Here is a 19,332-nt window from a genome sequence, read left to right on the forward strand (position 1 = left end):
AATCCTAGAAAATGTGATCTGTGCTCAACATTTAAGCACTGATCAACAGGTAGAAAGCACTAAGTTTCATTCTTAAAGGAAATTTGGAAAAGCCTGTCAGGGACAAGTTCCAGTGCAAATCTAGCAGGAAAGAGGAACTTTCTCTGGCTCTCGAGGGCAGGCGAGGTTAGAAGATAGGCAGCTACCTTTTGCTTTAACTGAGGTTTGACATCACTGAACTGGGATGGTAATAAATTTCTCCCTACTGGATCTCAACTCGTTGTTGGCAAAATGCTCCTCTAAGTACCTTAAAATCAATACATACTTTCACTGCAGAGGATCCAAGCTATAGCAGCTATTCGTAATTGAGCAAATGGCTTAAAAGCACTAACTATCGGTTGCATGCAAGCTAGTCAAGAGGGAGACTCAATGGAGAATTTTTAACCTGAGCAACAAACAGATATGTATGATTATTACATTGATTAATGATGCTCTAGGCCAGTGTCTTTCAAACTTTCATGTACACATGAATCACCTGAGGATCCTGTTAAAATGCAGATTCTGGTTCAGTTTGGGATGGGGCCTGAGATTCTGCATTTCTGGCAAGCTCTCAGTGATGCTTACTGAAGTGGCTAGTCCGCAGATCATACTTGGCATAGCAAGTTCCCACTTGGCCCTGGGGAATGATCTGATCCATGCTTCAGTGGGACTTAGGCTTCAGTGATTTGGAAAATAGATAGCCAGGGACATGTTTGATCTGAAACTGGAAGCATTCTTTTCTGATTCTTTGGCTTTGATAACTTACATTTATCAAAACGAATGCTATATACTCCTTTCCAGGTGTTAAATTCCTAGGTTAAAACTCTTTTACAGAAGAGGTTTCAGGTATCAGAATGTCACCAAAGAGAAAACTGTACGTTTGAATTCTCTAATAAAGTCCTCTTGCCAGAGGGACAGGTTTTTAGCATAATCCTAATTTTGAATTCCTTCCCTTTCCCCTCTTTTTCTAACAATGGGAAGTGAGAGTGAATCTCTCAAAAATAGGTCAATAATTTTATAAATTCAAAGATAGCCCATGGGGATAAAACTTCCAATGAAAAAAAAAAAGTAGATTTAGTCCAAGAAGAATCCTGAGAAAAGGATTTGAAACTAACTCTTTGGCAGCCTTGAGGATAATCTGCAATGTCATGGGAGAAAGACTCTTTTAAGAAGTTCTTTAATGTTTATAATTTCATTTGAACCTAAACAGGAAAGAGAATAATGAACTGCCTAAGCCATGAAGATTGTCAACTTCTTTGTTACCCTTCACCTATTGTGACCATGTCTGTACCACAATTCAGGCTAATATTTTCTGAAAAGTTCCATAGGAATGTTAATAATATTTGTGTTGAAAAATAATTCTTGCCGGGCGTGGTGGCTCACGCTTGTAATCCCAGCACTTTGGGAGGCCGAGGCGGGCGGATCACGAGGTCAGGAGATCGAGACCACGGTGAAACCCCATCTCTACTAAAAAATACAAAAAATTAGCCGGGCGCAGTGGCGGGCGCCTGTAGTCCCAGCTACTCGGAGAGGCTGAGGCAGGAGAATGGCGTGAACCCGGGAGGCGGGGCTTGCAGTGAGCCGAGATTGCGCCACTGAACTACAGCCTGGGCGACAGAGCGAGACTCCGTCTCAAAAAAAAAAAAAAAAAAAAAAAAAAAAAAAAAAAAAAAAATTCTTAGGTTAAATAAATTTGGGGAACTCAGGGCTAAAGAAAGGTTTAACAGGGCCTATTGACTTCAGGCTTTCTCAGAGACGTTAATATGTTAATGAACTTTGGAACCTGCAAGAGGGGTTCACAGGACAAAAGCTTCTTAATTTGACTTGTAAACTGTAATCTGACTTGACCATGGACCATGGGTTTTTCAAGAACTGTCTCTTGGGATAAGTGCTTAGCAGGCTCTGAGAAATGCTGATGTATGGGAGCTGGGACAAAGTGTGTCTTACTGACTTTGAATTACCCGAATATAGTAATTCTCATCATCCAGAAGATGGTAAAAATGAGTGGGGGTGTATGTGTGGGATTAGATGTTCCTAGTAATCTCTGTGGTTAGTAAAAACCCTTTTGGCAAGGTGAAGGTCTCAAAGACAGTAGGGACTTAGAGGGAGAAAAAACTATCAAGAGTCATTAATACTTATTACGTAATACATTAAATTTCCAAACAAACCATATTTGTAGGCGTTCAGAATCTCTGAGATGATTAGTGAGATTCGCTCTTTTAGTGCCTCAGAAGTTTCATGTGTAAAATAGGGATAGTAATGCCCACCTCCCATGGTGGTCTAAGGCTTAAAATAGACAATGCATGTAAAAGAACTAGTATATAGTAAAAAGTACCTAGATGGTAGTTTTCTTCCCATTATTAGGATAAGTGTTTTTTGGAAGCACTGGAGGTGGCGCCTCTCCTTGGTTGTACAGGTTTTCAAGGAGGTGGTGGTAGGTTTATATCAAGATTGTCTGGGAGAAAATTTTTAAAAATATGCACACTCAAGTCCCTACTCAGTCCTAGTGAGTCATAACTTACTGGTGGTGATACAGAAGGATGCATATATATTTTTAAAAACTTCCCCTGTGATGATTATAATACACCTTCGACACCTGTAATATACTTGCAGCAAATCCCTTAGTGGTAGCCCACCCCTCCTACAGTAGTTCTGAGATGTGTTTCTTGGGATAAAATTTCTTGTGCTTAAATGTTTAGAAATACTACATAATAGCACCTGTCCTTCTCTTTGGGGCTTATTAAAGTATCAGAGAAATTCTGCAGAACACATATTTGAAAGCTTGTAATCTATTGTCTTCTCATATTACTTGGCCTTGCAACATTTATTTTTCTTGCAACTCGCATCAACATGTTTGTTCAATACATTAGGGAAATCCTATGGTATAGAGTTAGCCAGAAGCTAGTTCTATCCATACTCAGAAATCTTTCTGCCCTAAAAGTATAAGGGAGAAGCAAGGTTACAAAGAGCAGCCAAGTTGTCTCCCCCCAGGGAGCAGGCTGAGCCCACTTTCATTATCCCTGCCGCCTGCTATCTGTATGTGGAAAGAATCCTGGCAACAATAAATGTGTGCTTTCAAGTAAGCATCTCTGTGTGAACTTAAGGTAACAGTTAAAGGGCCAGGGAGATGAGCTACTGAGCCTTAAAAACTGAGGCTCTGGGGCCAGGCACAGTGGCTCATGCCTGTAATTCCAGCACTTTGGGAGGCCGAGGCAGGCGGATCATGAGGTCAGGAAATCGAGACCATCCTGGCTAACACGGTGAAACCTCGTCTCTACTAAAAATACAAAAAATTAGCCAGGCGTGGTGGCTGGCACCTGTGGTCCCAGCTACTCGGGAGGCTGAGGCAGGAGAACGGCGTGAACCCGGGAGGCGGAGCTTGCAGTGAGCCGAGATCGCGCCACTGCCCTCCAGCCTGGGCGACAGAGCGAGACTGTCTCAAAACAAAAACAAAACACAAAACAAAACAAAACAAAAAACTGAGGCTCTGGACAAACCTGGCTTTGAATCCTGCTCCAACACTTCCCTGCTCAGTGACCTTGGGCAAGTTACAGGACCTCCGTATGCCCCAGTTTCCTTTTGTATAAAATGGAGACAATAATAGTGCCCATCTCATTGGGTTGTTTTGAGGATAGACGAGGTAATCATGCAAAGCCCTTAGTATGGAATCAATAAAAGTCTATTATTATTACTAAAATGAAAAAAGCACTCTGGAGCAAAGTGAGGGGGAGAATCAAGAACTGAGACAGAATAGAGAACCTTGGAAACCTTCAAGCTCAAATAATCTTCCTTTCACATAGGAATTTACCTTGCTCTCTTTTTTGTTTTTCTTTTTGTAAATGATCTCAGCAAGTGCTCTGTGAGAACTGAGGGTTAGAGTTGAAGAGACTTATTAAATTGGCTGGTCTATAGCACCGGAGTGTGAATGACCATTTTACCTGACTCTTCATTCCAGCGAAATCCCAACCTATCTGACTAATTAATATGCAAAACATAGTTTGGGAACTGCTGCCAAAGACTAAAAGAAAAGTCACTGGTTGAACTGAAACAACACTGAAATGACTGCCAGAGAGAGTAAGAAAGATTCAGAATTGGATAAGGATGTTGGGGTAGGGAGGCTAAAGGGGAGATTTAAAAGTTTTACTGATCCTAGAACTTAAAAAAAAAAAAAAAAGGCCAGGCACTGGGCTCACACCTGTAATTCCCACACTTTGGGAGGCCAAGGCAGGTGGATCATTTCAGGTCAGGAGTTCGAGACCAGCCTGGCCAACATGGCAAAAACCCTGCCTCTACTAAAAATACAAAAAATTAGCTGGGTGTGGTAGTGCACGCCTGTAATCCCAGCTACTTGGAAGGCTGAGGTAGGAAAATCACTTGAACCCGGTAGGCATAGATTGCACTAAGCAGAGATTGTGCCACTGTACTCTAGCTTGGGTAACAGAGCGAGACTCTGTACAGGAAAAAAAAAAAAAAAGGTAGAATAGCATAGAAAGTCTCAGAGTGCCTTGCATGTGGTGAGGCTAAGGTGTCATTCTTACATACTCTTTCACGTGCATATACACAAGTGTGTGTGCATCAGTGTGTGTGTGTGTGTATTTGTGTGTAATATTTTATACATTTCCTATTGTTACTGTTGAAAAGATTTGAAAGCCTCTGGTCGAAGGGCAGGCTACAGAGTTCTGAGCCCAGAAACAGATTGTTATTGCTTGTCTCGAATGACTCTGTGAACTTAGACCAGATCTTACCCTCCCTTTTTGTAAACACTAGGGTGATTTAGCAAATGTGGCTGTAATAAGCAAAGGGTGAGAAAACTCAGAGACAGGCCCCTTGTTCAGTGATTGACACAGAGCCTGGAGACCAGTGGACATGCTGATCTACAGTGGGTGGTGGTGGTTTCCATCTCCAGTGGTGGCAACTGCAGCCTCAGCAGCAGCAATGGTTCCCATTTATTGTGAGTCTCTTGAGTAGCAAACTCTTTATTCTGTTCTTTACTTTCCTTATACCATTTGAATTTCACAGCAAAACCATGGGATAGCTATTATTATTCCCATGATATGCATGAGAGAACAGGCTTCTGAGAACCAAATCAATCACACAAAAAGTGTTTTATGAGAGCTGTTTATCAGGTGCTTAGAGAGAGGCAAGGCAAGGTACAATGACCCTTGCTCCTAGAACTTACAAACTTATTTTGAGAAATTTGAGTCTGGAAAACTGCACTCTAGCTCATGAGAATCTCTGAGGAATAAATCATTTGCCTTCCTTCTCCCAAATCCTCTGACTCATTCCATTTCTACCCAGCCAAAGGCTGGCAGAATGAACAAAAGTGATAAAATTGTACTCTTTTCCTTGGTTAAAGAAAGGGACCATATTGGAAATCAACTCCCACAAGGAGAATTTTAATTGCAAATTGGAATATCACACCCAGCTTCAGTCAGTCAACACATATTGCCTATGAAAGCATTGATATTAATACCAACTGTTCACTGGTCTTTTACTATGTGCCTATCTTCATGCTAAGTAAGTCATGTACCTACCATTTAGTCTTCAAAACTGCCCTATGGATTGGGAACTATTTTTGTCCCCATTTTCCAGATGAGGGAACCAAGGTGTGAGAAGACAGTAACTTGCCCAAGGTGAGAGGGCTGATGATGAGTGGTGGGACCTGGGCTTTGAACCCATCTCTGTCAGACCCCAGAGCCTGAGCTTTACCCACCAAACAATGATGATTTCTCCATGATGTCTGAGGTACCATTTATGAAAGGGTGGGGATTAAACAAAAGTGTCAATGCCACTGCACTCCAGTCTGGGTGACAGACTGAGAGCCAGTCTCTTTTTTTTTTTTTTTGAAACGGAGTCTCACTTTATTGCCCAGGCTATGATCTTGGCTCACTGCAACATCTGCCTCCTGGGTTCAAGTGATTCTACTGCCTCAGTCTTCCGAGGAGCTGGGACTACAGGTGCCTGCCATCACGCCTGGCTATTTTTTTAATTTTTAGTAGAGACAGGGTTTCACCATGTTGGCCAGGATGGTCTTGAACTCCTGACCTCAAGTGATCCACCTGCTGGGATTACAAGCTTGAGCCATCGCACCCAGTGGAGACCCAGTGTCTTTGAAAAAAAAAAAAAAAAAGGTATCAGTGATCTCTCTCTGCCCTCAAGGAGGCTTAAGCACTGTTGAGAAGTTAAGGAATACACAAATGGAAACATAGTTAATGATACCTTGCTGCAGTTTAGGAGGGGCAGAAGGAGTATTAGGATTCGTGGCAGGAGAGATTGCTAGGGCTGAGCTGGGCAGAGTGAGTTGGGATTGGATGAGCACAGAAGAGGAGTTGGTTCTAGTGATGATGGAACAGACATTAGACTCCTCGGTTCAGGGCAGAGAGTATAGTCTCCTCAGTTGAACAGAGTGGATCCCCATTTAGAAACTCTGAGGCCTTCAGCAAGTTATTTAACTTTACTAAGCCTCAGTTTCCTCATCTGTGATATGCAGATAATATCCATCTCAGAGGGCTGCTGGTAGGATTTAGTGTATCTAAATTGCTAGGGAAAAGGAGGGATCTACTACTTTTCCCTCTACCCAGCAGGTTTAGTTCAATTTTCCAGTAGGGTAGGCTTGCTTCCTCTCTATGACTTTACCATTGAAGATCTTAGAAAGAGCCCTACCTGCTGTGAGAAGCCCTTCACGACACGTCTTTGCTTGAGGTTTGTCTCTCCATCCAAGCTGGCAGTTTCCAGATGGCATATCCCACTGGGGTCCGAAGAAAAAAGGAGGAGTATGTCTGCTGGGACAATCTCGTTGCATTTCATTTGGATGAAGTCTCCCACACGCACATCCTTCCAGCACTTCTGCACGTAGGTCTGCACTTTTCTTGGGTGAGAGAAAGACAGGGTCTGAGTGAGCTTTAAGTTTCCTCAGAAAACTAATGAGAGAATAGAGGAAGGTCCCACCAGCACCTAACTATCCACCAAATCAGCCTGTCATGAGATTGCCTTGTATTCTACCTTACCCCTAAATGACCACCTCATAATTTCTCTAGAATAGCCAGGCATAATCTACAGAATCTCATTAGTAAAGATCTGTCTTTGGCCGGGCGTGGTGGCTCACACCTGTAATCCCAGCACTTTGGGAGGCTGAGGTGGGTGGATCATGAGGTCAGGAGTTCGAGGCCAGCCTGGCCAATATGGTGAAACCCCGTCTCTACTAAAAATACAAAAATTAGCTGGGTGTGGTGGTGCATGCCTGTAGTCCCAGCTGCTTGGGAGGCTGAGGCAGAAGAATCGCTTGAACCTGGGAAGCGGAGGTTGCAGTGAGTCGAGATTGCGCCACTGCACTCCAGCCTGGGCGACACAGCAAGACTCCGTCTCAAAAAAAAAAAAAAAAACCCAAACCAAAACAAAACAAAATCTGTTCTTATGAACATTTAGAATTTTTCTTCACTGCCAGTTCTTGTCCAAGTTCTGTGTTCAGCCCTTGCTTCCTTACAAGAGAAAAAATTTAAAGGAGAAGGTAACTGTATTGACATATTAATGTGGTACTACTCTTAATATCCACTATTTACCAGAATAGCCAGTTATTACCAAAGAAAATAGAGTTTCAAGGAACTGGGATATGGGAAAGATTGTTTTTGATTATAAGGAGAGTGATGATCGGAAAGGCGAGGATATCTGCCACTGTCTAGGAAGATCCAGAGCCGCACTGAAATAGAACACTCTGGGTGGTCCAGGAATTAGGAGGATGCTACCAGGAGTTTTGATGAAATGAGACCTCACAGTAACTGTGGAATTAGAGGGCCGAAGAAATCTGAGGAAATTCTTTTATCTTCCTATCCAATTTATCAAGCTGAGATAATAATAGTGACAGGAACAATGACAAATTTAGCATTTCTTACCTGCCAAGTGCTTGTGTTAATTAATATTTTATTTACTTTGCATAATAACCCACAGGAGTAGATATTATTATACTCACTTCACAAGTGAGGTAATTGGGAGTCAAAAGAAATTTTTCAAAGTCTCACAAAAACAGAGCTGGAACCTGAACCTGGGTCCAGCCCGACACCAAAACCACAGTTTTTACTGCTTGGGTATACTACCTTCCTGCAGGTGGTACCACAGCCTCAGCCTTCCCACCTCCAGCTAAGGAACTCCCCACTTCTCAAGGCAATGCATCCTTTTTTTTTTTTTTTTTTTTTTTTTGGAGACAGAGTCTTGCTCTGTTGCCCAGGCTGGAGTGCAGTGGCACGATCTTGGCTCACTGCAACCTGTCTCCTGGGGTCAAGTGATCCTCCTGCCTCAGCCTCCTGAGTAGCTGGGATTACAGGCGCCTGCCACAATGTCCAGCTAATTTTTGTATTTTTAGTAGAGATGGGGTTTCACCATATTAGCCAGGCTGGTCTCAAACTCCTGACCTGAAGTGATCCTCCTGTCTCGGCCTCCCAAAGTGCTGGGATTACAGGCGTGAGCCACTGCTCCTGGCTGCATTCTATTTTCAAAGAGCTCTCATTTCAGAAAGTCTTCCTTCTGCCTAACCAAATATTTAAACAGTTCTGCTCTTCCAGGTAATACAGTCTATTCCATCTTCCACCATTCTTTAAATATTTTAAGGCATTCATCAGGTGTCCCATGAAGACTTTTGGGCATGCCAAGCCAAATTTAACTTTCCAGGTGCCCTCAATTATTCCTCATGTGACACAGTTTCAAGATCTGTTCCGGAGGTGTGGGCTCATCTGTCTGCATTTGGAAATGTCCCGCTTTAAGTGTGGGATTTGAAACCAAACTAATATCCCACATGTGGTCTTTCTAACTGAGCCCAGCTGGCTTGAAGCTGGGTGCCTCTGAAGGCAGCCAGACCTGGAGAGGCAGGCTTTCCTTTGCTGGGCTTCTCCACTGAGGCTGAGCCCCTCTGGGCATGTTCTTGTTTCTGTTTCTGCTGGAATCTGAGCTGCACTAGGCATGACGCATCTACTCTTCCACAGAGAAAGAGTAGTGAATAGAATTCCGGTTTTCTCCTTTGACATCACAAAAGTCCCTGGGGAGGAAGAGGGTTTTGATGTCTTCCTCGCTTCCTGGAGGCCCTCTGGAGAACCTCAGACAAGCCTTCCTAAGATCCAATCTTCCTGGTTATAAAAGATCTTCTCAGAAGACTTCCCCAGCCACCTGAAATAACGGTGCTTCCATTTGGAAGGCCGAGTCTATAAACAGGGACATTGGAATTGGGGAGCAACTTTAGAACTCGAAAGAACCACAGGGTTCTGCGGAAGTGCTCCGCGGCTCTGGGAGCTCAGTGCAGCAGCCACAGTTAAATATCATCCAAGTGACTATTGAGACCCCTTCTTAGGATTTTGGGGGTGATGCGTCTGTAGGATTTTAGTAATAATTCCTCCTTACATGCGAAAGCACACAAAACAGGTTTCCAAGCACCTTTCAGTTGATCAGCTCATTCTCTGCTTCCATTCCACCCACATAACTTTTCCTTTAAATTTTTGCGGGTACATAGTAGGTATATATATTTATGGGGTACATGAGATGCTTTCGTACAGGCATGCAATGTGTAATAATCACATCATGGAAAACAGGATATCCATCCCCTCAAGCATTTATCCTTTGTGTTACAAACAATTCAATTGTATTCATTTACTTATTTAAAAATATATAATTGAATTATTATTGACTATAGTCACCGTGTGTTGTGCTGTCACATACTAGGTCTTAATCATTCTTTCTAACTATTTTGTTTTTTTTTGGAACCCATTAACCATCCCCATCTCCCCCCAACCCTCACTTTGATTTTCTATGAATAATAGGGGCAGTCACCCCAGATTTGTTTCCCTGTGCCATTTTGGAAATACATTTGATTAGTTAAACATTTGGTTGTTTATTTATATATCTAGGGTGGGAACTCCTTCACTAAGAGTGCCATTGTAACTGTCAAACACTTCGTGGTCTCTGCTGACTCAGGGGATAATATTTTTTCTTCTTCAAAGTAGCCCTGGGAAAACCTGTTAAATATCTAAGTATAAGGCTACTTACAGGCATTGGAATGGCCCATACTGTCTGTGAGAAAAGAATCTCATAGAGTGAAGGAGAGATTGGTTTTCTTTTTTCTTTTTGAGAGAGTGCTTTAAAATGTTCTTAAATATTATAGCAAAATTGTCCCAAGGAACAAAGAATGTATCACTCATTCTGCCTTGTCTTCCTTTTTTTCCCCCTCCTTTGGCTTCTGTATCCTACTGGATAATGCCTTTGGGGATGTGGGGTATCCGTTGATTGCTATAATCTCAGCATTCTACCCAGTATTTGAGATTGGATTCAGGGAGAACACCTTCCACTCTGAGCAAATCCTGATCGCCAACCCTCCCAGAGCAAACTGGTTTTGAAGGTTTTGTTAAATACGAGTTGGCCAGTATCTGCATACAGAGGCATGTCAAAGGCAAGGCCAATGCACCTCCACCTATGAACACTGAATCTCATTCTTCCCCTTTGTAATAAAGGACTGCACTGCTTATTCTAGGATGTGGGTTATAAAGGTGCTGGAAGATGGAGTGCTATGGAGAAGAGCTTATGGCATATGTGTTTTTCTGAGCTGTCACTTCTGTGAGCTGGACTGGGGTATTGTCCTGTCAAGTCCTGTCATGATCTAAGTATCAATGGAGCCACCCACAAGTGGTAAGTCAGACTAGTCTCTCTCTTCTTTGCATTGCTTGCTGGATCCCAAGGAGGCCACTGCTGTACTGGTTATAATCGCCTGTCTTTTCTTTAGCCATAATCCTCTCTTCCTTAGGATTGCATGCAGTGGTGAAGAAATATTCTCAGTGACTGCGGTGGGTTTGCCTTCCCCAAGACAGAGATTGCCCAGTTCCAGGGTTGTGCTTCTCAAACAGAAGCACACATACCTCCAGGACACCCTGGTAGGCATCTAGGAATAACAAAGCTATGAGATCCATATGACTTTGGGGGCATTCATTAAAAAAAAAAAAAAGTTTAGGGGAAACGTAGTTTAGTAATTTGGCTGGTACAAAATTTGAAGAATTTTATTTATAGTAACTAAACTTAGTTATGTTATGGAATCAGAGGCACATTTTGTAGGAATTTTAGGGATTAAAAAATGAGATCAGGGATATTTCCTTCTTGCCCTGGGCCACTTTATGCTGATTCTCTAGCGTCTACATTGTCTCCTCCACTGTCAGGACCGTGTCTGTGGAAAAGTCATGGATGCACACAGCCCAAGGGGGTTCAGTCAGGGGAGGTGATGACTGGCCAAATCCTGCTGATGCAGAAAAGCAGCATGCTCTTGCATTGAGTGAAGCCCAGGGGAGACCAGCAGCTGGCCAGGAGCCACCTGCAGAAGTCATTCTCTCATTAATCCAGCCTGTTTCGAACAGCTGCCCCAGGTGGACACATCCACACACCCTGGATTGTCCCCCTGCTAGGGGGTCCACACCTGGGAACTGACTGCTATTTTAGTTTTATGCCATGTTCACTGCTGTTTAAAAATAAGACAAATCAACATGGCTTGGTTGAAGGCTCCATCTGGCAGATTCTGCCACGAGGAAAATTAAGTGGTGCAGTGCTAAATGGCTTTCCGAGAGGAGATGGGGATTATTAAGAGGTAAATAAACAGCAAGAGAGGTTTGTAGCCAACTGGATGCCATGGCGGAGCAGGTGAAAGGGGAAATAGAGGGAGGAGAGGATGCTGAAGGCTCCATTTCTCAAGTATCTGGATTTTATTAAAAGAGTTTCAGGCAACTAGAGTAGAGGGGATTTTTCAGAAGAATTAGTTATCTTGTGGAACTTCCCATTCCACACAGGATGATGAGCTGTCCTGGCTGTCCTTCAGGAGGCTCAAATGCTAGGCCCAGAATGCTCAGTGCCATGTCACTAACCCAGAGTGAGAGAGGAATGCCCGACAGAGTGACTGCAGCATAGGGATTGAGAGGGGCTTTGAATCCTGGCTTCCCTGCTTACAACCTGTGTGACCTACAGATCACAATGGGGTTGGGGAGATGGATTAGACTTGCAGGCTCAGGGAAGCACCAGAAAGAAATAGCTGAGGCCAGAGAAGCAGGGGGGTGGGTTGGGGGTGCGACCAGGACCCCTGGCTGGGCTGGAAATAGTGGAGGACACGTGTGATATTTACCAATCTGAGGATGCCTAGATATATTTGTGGAGAGTTGAGGATTAGGGTGGGAGGACTGAAGTTCTAAGTCAGCAGATTGGAGCTGAATGGCATGGCCACTGGGACATTTTTATTAATGGGACCTCATTCATACCCAGAAGCTAGTGAGGGCTGGAACATTTGGGTTACATTAATACAGTATAAAGTTCTTTATACTGGGAGGATGTTTGAAGCCCCAGGTCTGGGGATAACCCACTCCTGACCTTTTTGACCATGTGGTGGCAGTAAAGAAAGCAGAACTGCACTTAGAATGTCACCAAGCAGTGATGGCCATGGAAACACTGTGCTTCAGAGGACACGGAAGTCACAGGTGCCATCCAGCAAGATCATAGCCATGGGTTACGATTCTTCAGCCTGGAGGTATTCAAGGATATGAATTGCCTCCCAAATGCTCGTCCTTTAACCTCTGCAGATCCAAATGCTGCCTTTCTCTTTTCACTCCTGGGCACTGGACATGACAGTGCACATCTTGTTGCCATGCTTCCCTGAATATTACCATCCTATTTCCTAATTGTCATGTGCATCTTCTATTTTAAAGTATGTAAGAAGCTTGCTAAGAGCTGCGATGATCCTGGGTCTTATATTTCTATAGGCACATAGGGTTGGGTACAGTGTTTAGCACATGGGGAGTTTAGTAAATATCAATTGATTCCTTGTATATTTTTCTTGAATACAGGAAGTAGAAAGGCAGTTTTTCCTAACCTTTGGCCATTTTAACATCTTTGTTATAGATATCCTAGTGGAGACTTCTAACAATGATATTTTAAATTATTAGCTTACATGTATTGACTACCTATAATGAACCCAGCATTTAACCTCCATTACAGGTTAGCTGCCTAATAATGAAATAGCTTTTATTGTTATCATTATTCCTATTTCATAGATGATGAAACAGGCTCAGAAACTTATCTAACTTGCATAAGGTCACACAGTTGTGTCTACAAGGACAGATGAGTGATGGTGGTGGGAGTGACATGGCTCAGCGTGGTCTCGTGGCTCTGTTTTGGAGTGAGGTACGAAGCTGATTGAGCCTCAGAAGGTGACATAAACCTAGCAGAGGTTGGGTTGAGAACAGGAGCCTCACCTTTTGGAATTCCAATCTCCTTAATGGCAAAACAGAGGCCATAAATCCTCACCCATGGACATACAAATCATGCCTGATGACAAGAGTGCAGAGCATCAGGGACACCTGAATTCTTGTTTTATAACTCTCCCACCCAGTGAGTTTTAGGGAGGACCTAAAGCATTCTCTCCTGAAATGACAAGCTGAATTGGCCCAAATGGTTTATGGCCTTCTGTGAGCACAAGGTGAGGCAGTGGGAGTAGCATGGGCACCTGCAAAATGGATGCTTCAGAAAGGAGCTTGGTTTGTTGGTGCCAAGTGCAGAGCAAAGGCCTGAGGGGTGGATGCAATGGTCTGCTGGTCTGTAAGTCCAGCCAACTGCATTTTTCATAGCCAGGCTTCAAATGATAATGGATGTTTTTCTGTTGTCTGCATTTTTCAGAGTCCTCCCCAAGGCCCATTTTGTTATATTATTAGAGCTTGGAGTCAAGTTCTATGGTTAAAGATTTTTTTTCTGTCTTCTTTCATGCAGTTCCAAACTCCAGCCTGTGGTCATTCTTTCTTACTCTCTTTGGGTTATGCTCATGATGACTTCTGCCTATCAAGGCTATCGAACTCTCCTTAGCAATATTTAAGCTAACATTTTATGAGTGCCACAGGCACAAATCTAAGCATTTTACATGCAGTAACTCATTTAATACCTGCAGGTACAACCCCAGAATATAGTTTTAGGGCGAAGATAGGCTTATGACTGTATTTTGATGTTCAGATAGCCCTGGCAAAGCTTAAATTCTGCCTGGTCAATCAGTTCATCTTCTTTTGGGGGTTTCCTTGAGGGCTGTTATTCAGAGGAAATATTAGTACCAACTTGCAGCTTTATTAACAGCTGTACAAATATGATATTCTAATGTAGAATCTATGTTAAGAAGTTGAGTTGGACCAAGCGGCTGAGGCTATGAGCCAGATGAGGCCACCTACATCCCTTTTCTGAATCTAAATCTTGGTGTGCTGTGGATAGAAAGGAAAGAAAGAGGGCTAACCTCTAGAGAGTTTTGCTGAATTCAGATTTTAAAATCCTGCCACATAGACTAGCAGGAAAAAATGAGAGCTCAAAGCATAGATTTTGCTTTTAAGTCATTATAACCCTTTCCACTGGTATCTGTGGCTCAGTGAATGTCCTTGGATTTTACCACTAAAACTATAAAACTATAAAACTAGCAATTCCACCCTTGTATGTGTTGGACACACAGCACAAAAGATGAAGGGTTGGCATTGAAAAAATTAAGCTTGAGATGATTGGAAACAACAAAAAAAATTACTGGCCAGGCATGGTGGCTCACGCCGTAATACCAGCACTTTGGGAGACCGAAGTGGGAGGACCACTTGAGGTCAGGAGTTTGAGATCAGCCTGGTCAATATGGTGAAACCCCGTCTCTACTAAAAATACAAAATTAGCCAGGGGTGGTGGTGCATGCCTGTAATCCCAGCTACTCGGGAGGCTGAGGCAGGAGAATCCCCTGCCCAGGAGGCAGAGGTTGCAGTGAGTCAAGATTGTGCCACTGCACTCCAGCGTGGGCTCCCATGCCTGGCCAAAAAAAAAAAAAAATTACTTAGTACTACTTATGGTGCAGGCACTGAGCTAAACAATTTATAAAATAATCTCATTGGGTCCACATGACCCTGGGAGTTAGGGGCTAGTATCGGCCCCATTTAATATAGGTTGAAATGGAGGCTCAAGTGATCAAGTATTTGCATAGGCCACACATTTGGTAAATGGCAGCTCTGAGAAAAGCCCAGGTCCCATGTCAAAGCCCTCCATGCCAAGCATCCAGTAAGGTCATTGCTTTACTCATCCTGTGGCATTGCATTCTGAAGTTTATTTCTATAGCTTCATTATTTTCAAGCCCTCTTATATGTCATCTGAACACCTTTTCACAAAATATGCCAGAGAGATATTATGATCGCTATTTAAAGATGAGACACATGGGGCCCCAACTGCTTAAGTGGCTTCATTTAGGTCATGTAGTTAATTAGTGACATAACCAGGATCAGGACCTCTGGTTTCCTCCCTTGTAGGTTTTCCTGAGGACAGAGGTGCAAAAGGCAACTCACAGACAAAAGAAAACAGGTTGCAGGCCAGGCTAGGCCCTCGGTGCTACAATCTCAGAAAGCTGTTTATTTTAGCAGCCGCCTGACTTACAGAAGAGAGATGCTCCAAGTCTCAGTAAAAAGTCAGATTAAAAAAATATATAATCTGTATTATTCTTCCGCTAAGTTTCTATCATTTCTTGGTCCTGGTCTTTCTAATACCAGCATAAGCCACACATACAATATTTCATTGACACAGGAACAGGCTGTGAGCTGAAATGTGTTCCCTCTGCCTGGCTAAATGTTGCTCCTCCCTCAGGGCTCTCCTGAAATTTTACTTCTTTTACTGAAAGCTTCCCTTGGCCTTGATGTTTCTGCAGGTGGGTGGGTCACCACATCCTCTGCACTTCTGTGTCCCTTTGCAGGTCGGCTACCGAAGCAAGTGGGATACTGTAGCTATTTGTAAGTTCCTCGTGACCCCGAGACTGAGAATCCTTTGAGGGCACATAAGGTTTGCCATGGCAATGCACACACTAATTCTTGAATTAAAATTTGCTGAACAGATGAATAAGTGAGTGACCAGCTGCTGAAACTGTGGAGGGTTTATGTTTCATTATAATAGGGAACCACCCTGGATTCCCTCGGTTCCCATTCCCTGCTCTGTACTGTATGTTTTCTGAATACAAATAAAAATTTACTAAGCTGGATGGAAAAATACAAATCTCTTGCTGGTATGGTTTCTAGATTCATTAAACTGAGCCCTGGGAGAAACTAAACTAATACAATTTTGAAGCTAATCTCTCCTCGAAGTCATTCCATAAATCTGATTAATGGGTCACCTTTAGACCACAAACACGGTTGCTATATTAAAAGAAAATGCTCTAACAGGATTCTAATTCTGTTAACGAGGCTTCTGCTGTTTGCAAAAAGACATTTCCTCACAGTATAAACAAGTCTAGGCTGGATGATGCATGGGCTTAGGTCATGAGCAGAATTCCAAGGGCTCTAGTATTCAATTGCAAAAAAATGAAAAAAAAAAAAGCATCAGTTGCTCAAATGTGTAAATTTGAGGTGAAACAAATAAAATGGATAGGGCTAGGGCATGAGATGTAATTTCTTATGTTGCTTCCCAGAAAAAAATAAATTACCCTCTTAGATCTTGTATTCTTTTCCTGACATCTGTCATGTGTCCTTGATATGACAAAAGGATATGTCTTTTAGCATCCATCAGTTAAGATAATAACTAACACTTATCTATTTAATAGCATGTCCTAGCTTCCTCTGCTGGGGTCTTTCATAGAATCAATCCACTTCAGAGGTGGAAAAACTTTAGAGACATACGGCATAGAATGTCCCAGGATGTGTATATTCCTGCTAATACGTGGAAAGCAATTTACAAAGAGTCAAGTCTCAAAAATATTTTAAAGTGATAGTGTTGAAGACATTGAGGTGGCTTCTCCAACATCTGTTCCTCATTCTGTTGGAAACTATCTCATTTTTAAAAAAACTTTGGCTTTTACATCTTCCCGGAATGGCCCATAGGCTTTCCGGGAAGCTGACTTCATGCTGGACTCTGTGGGTGGGGACTGTGGCTCAGGTATAACCTAGTTAGTACAATCCCATCTCTTGCTCCTAGGGATTGGTTTAGGGATGAGCAAGTGAGGCCACTGAGATGTGAGGAGGGTCTAGGGAGTAGTAAGCGTCCTTGACCTTCCAAGATGGCTACCAGAAGTGTCTTTCTTTCTCTTTTCATACATGATCACATGTAGATGTGAGGGCTGGAGCTGCTGCAGCCATTTCATTGCCACGAGAGAAGTCTCCCTGAGAGTTAAGATGATGCTGAGGAGGGCTGAATGAAAAGGATTGGTGAGAGCTGGATCTAGGATGCTGATTGAACCATGCTGATCACCCTCCTACCTCAGGACATTGGTAGTGACTTAAGCCAAGGAAGTCTCTTCGTTGTTTAAACCTGTTAAAATAGAAGTTTCTCCTACTTGTGGCAAAGAATATCTCAACTGACAGCTGGGTTAAACAAAGCTAATAGGCTACTTACTGAGGGTCATCCTAGAACCTTTATTCTATTAATGTGTAAATCTATTTGGCTATGGGTTCTGTTCTTTCTTAGTCCATCTCACAGGACAAGATCTAGTCTGACTCCCAAATTTCACAAAAGTGGAAACTGAGGTCTACATGTTTAAATGACTTTCCTAAGCTATTAATAGTTAGTCTGAGATCTGGGCCTAGACTACAGGCCTCTGCCTCCCAGGCCTGCATTCTTACCTCAAGGTCATACCCTCTCTCTGTCCCTTGAATATGAACTTCAAAAGAAGAACCTAGGGCCAGAAGTGATGGCATGCCTGCAATCCCACCTACTTGGGAGTTTGAAGCAAGAGGACAGCTCAAGCCAAGTTCTAGACCAGCCTGGGCAATGTACCAAGACCCCTGCTCCCACCACCCATCTCAAAAAAGCATCAACAAAAAAAGAACCTTATTACTCTTTTGCAGAGACTCCAGATTTCTAGAATATTTTGAAGCAAAGTTTGCAAGTTTTTGGGCTCATAAGCAAAATAGAACTTTAGGTTCAAAAAAACGCTCTGAAGTGTTTGAAAAAATTACATCAGTTACAAAATAATATAATATCAGTTAAAAGTCAGGTTATTTCAAATAAGAATAATAATTTTTAGCTGCCCTAATAATGCTCAATCTGGCAACACTAGGCCTGTACTTCTACATAACAATAATTAGCAGGAGCTAAGCGACCAGCTCTGCCTCCTAGGATAAATGCATGGCCTCCCCACTTTGCTGTAGTCACCACCATTCCCTATTGCCTCCTAACACTGATGCCAACTGTCATTGGCCATTTATCAGTCTGTGAGCAATATTGCTTTTTAGAAACTATTCAGTCCATTTAATTACCTATCTGGTCCCTGTAGCCAATTATTTTTGTATACTTGAAAAAGTAAAAATTCCCAAACTTAGATATTAAAAAATATTTCCAAAGCCCAGTAAATGTAAAGCAACACTGAGTTAATCAAAGACGAACAGGTTTCTTTGCTGTGTCTTTTCTTAGTCCTTCATGGGCTATGGGTCCATTGGAGGAGGGCCAGCATATATAATTTGGCCATGCACGTATTTTTTCGGAGACTATTTCTTTGTCACTGTTATTCCAGTGAATACGCTTTGGGAAATACTGCTATGAAAACTCCATGCTCCTCCCTGCCAGTGTGCTGGTGGACTAATGTTTCTTTTTTCTCGATTGTTATCATTTTGGTTTTCCGATGTTCCCTGGAAGCTATTTTGGAAACAGAACAACAGCAGCCTGGCCTAGGTCCCGCCAGCTCCCAGCAGAGGTGAGTCTGTGGTCTAATCCACAATGAGATTATTCCCAAGAACCAGGCCACGATTCTGCGATATTCTGGCAGAGCGAGGAGAACAGGACCAGGCTCACTGCAGCCCACGTGCATTCCTCCCTGAGGCACCAGTTTCCTGGCTCGCCACTGTGTATATTCCATGGAAAAAAAACAAGAGAGTAAGGTGGAAAACAAAAAGTGACGGTGGATTGGTGCCAAAAGAAAAACAATGCTTTCTCGGCCGGGTGTGGCGGCTCACAGCTGTAATCCCAGCACTTTGGGAGGCCGAGGCTGGCGGATCACGAAGTCAGGAGATAGAGACCATCCTGGCTAACACGGTGAAACCCCGTCTCTACTAAAAATACAAAAAATTAGCCGGGCGTGGTGGCGGGCGCGTGTAGTCCCAGCTACTCAGGAGGCTGAGGCAGGAGAATGGCGTGAACCCGGGAGGTGGAGCTTGCAGTGAGCTGTGATGTTGCCACTGCACTCCAGCCTGGGTGACAGACCAAGACTCTGTCTCTCTCACAAAAAAAAAAAAAAAAAAAAAAAGAAAAAGAAAGAAAAAGAAAAAAAAGAAAAACAATGCTTTCTCAAAAACTGCCTCTTCAAAGGAAGGCATCACACCCCAGCAGTGATTTCAT

The 19,332-nt window shown here is 43.0% G+C and overlaps 1 protein-coding gene across 3 annotated transcripts in view; it reads right to left on the reverse strand.

Annotated features, from left to right (window-relative positions):
- The window catches only part of ATP10B (ATPase phospholipid transporting 10B (putative)), a 281,652-nt gene that overhangs the window by 94,058 nt on the left and 168,262 nt on the right, over positions 1-19,332 (reverse strand). For all 3 annotated transcript variants that reach the window (XM_032158541.2, XM_058440106.1, XM_032158544.1), the window contains one exon: positions 6,682-6,886. In XM_032158541.2, coding sequence (XP_032014432.1) covers positions 6,682-6,886 — 205 coding nt within the window. The remainder of the gene's footprint in view (positions 1-6,681; positions 6,887-19,332) is intronic.

This window comes from Hylobates moloch, unplaced genomic scaffold (genome assembly GCF_009828535.3).
Source record: "Hylobates moloch isolate HMO894 unplaced genomic scaffold, HMol_V3 SCAFFOLD_6, whole genome shotgun sequence".
NCBI classification, from domain to species: Eukaryota; Metazoa; Chordata; class Mammalia; order Primates; family Hylobatidae; genus Hylobates; species Hylobates moloch.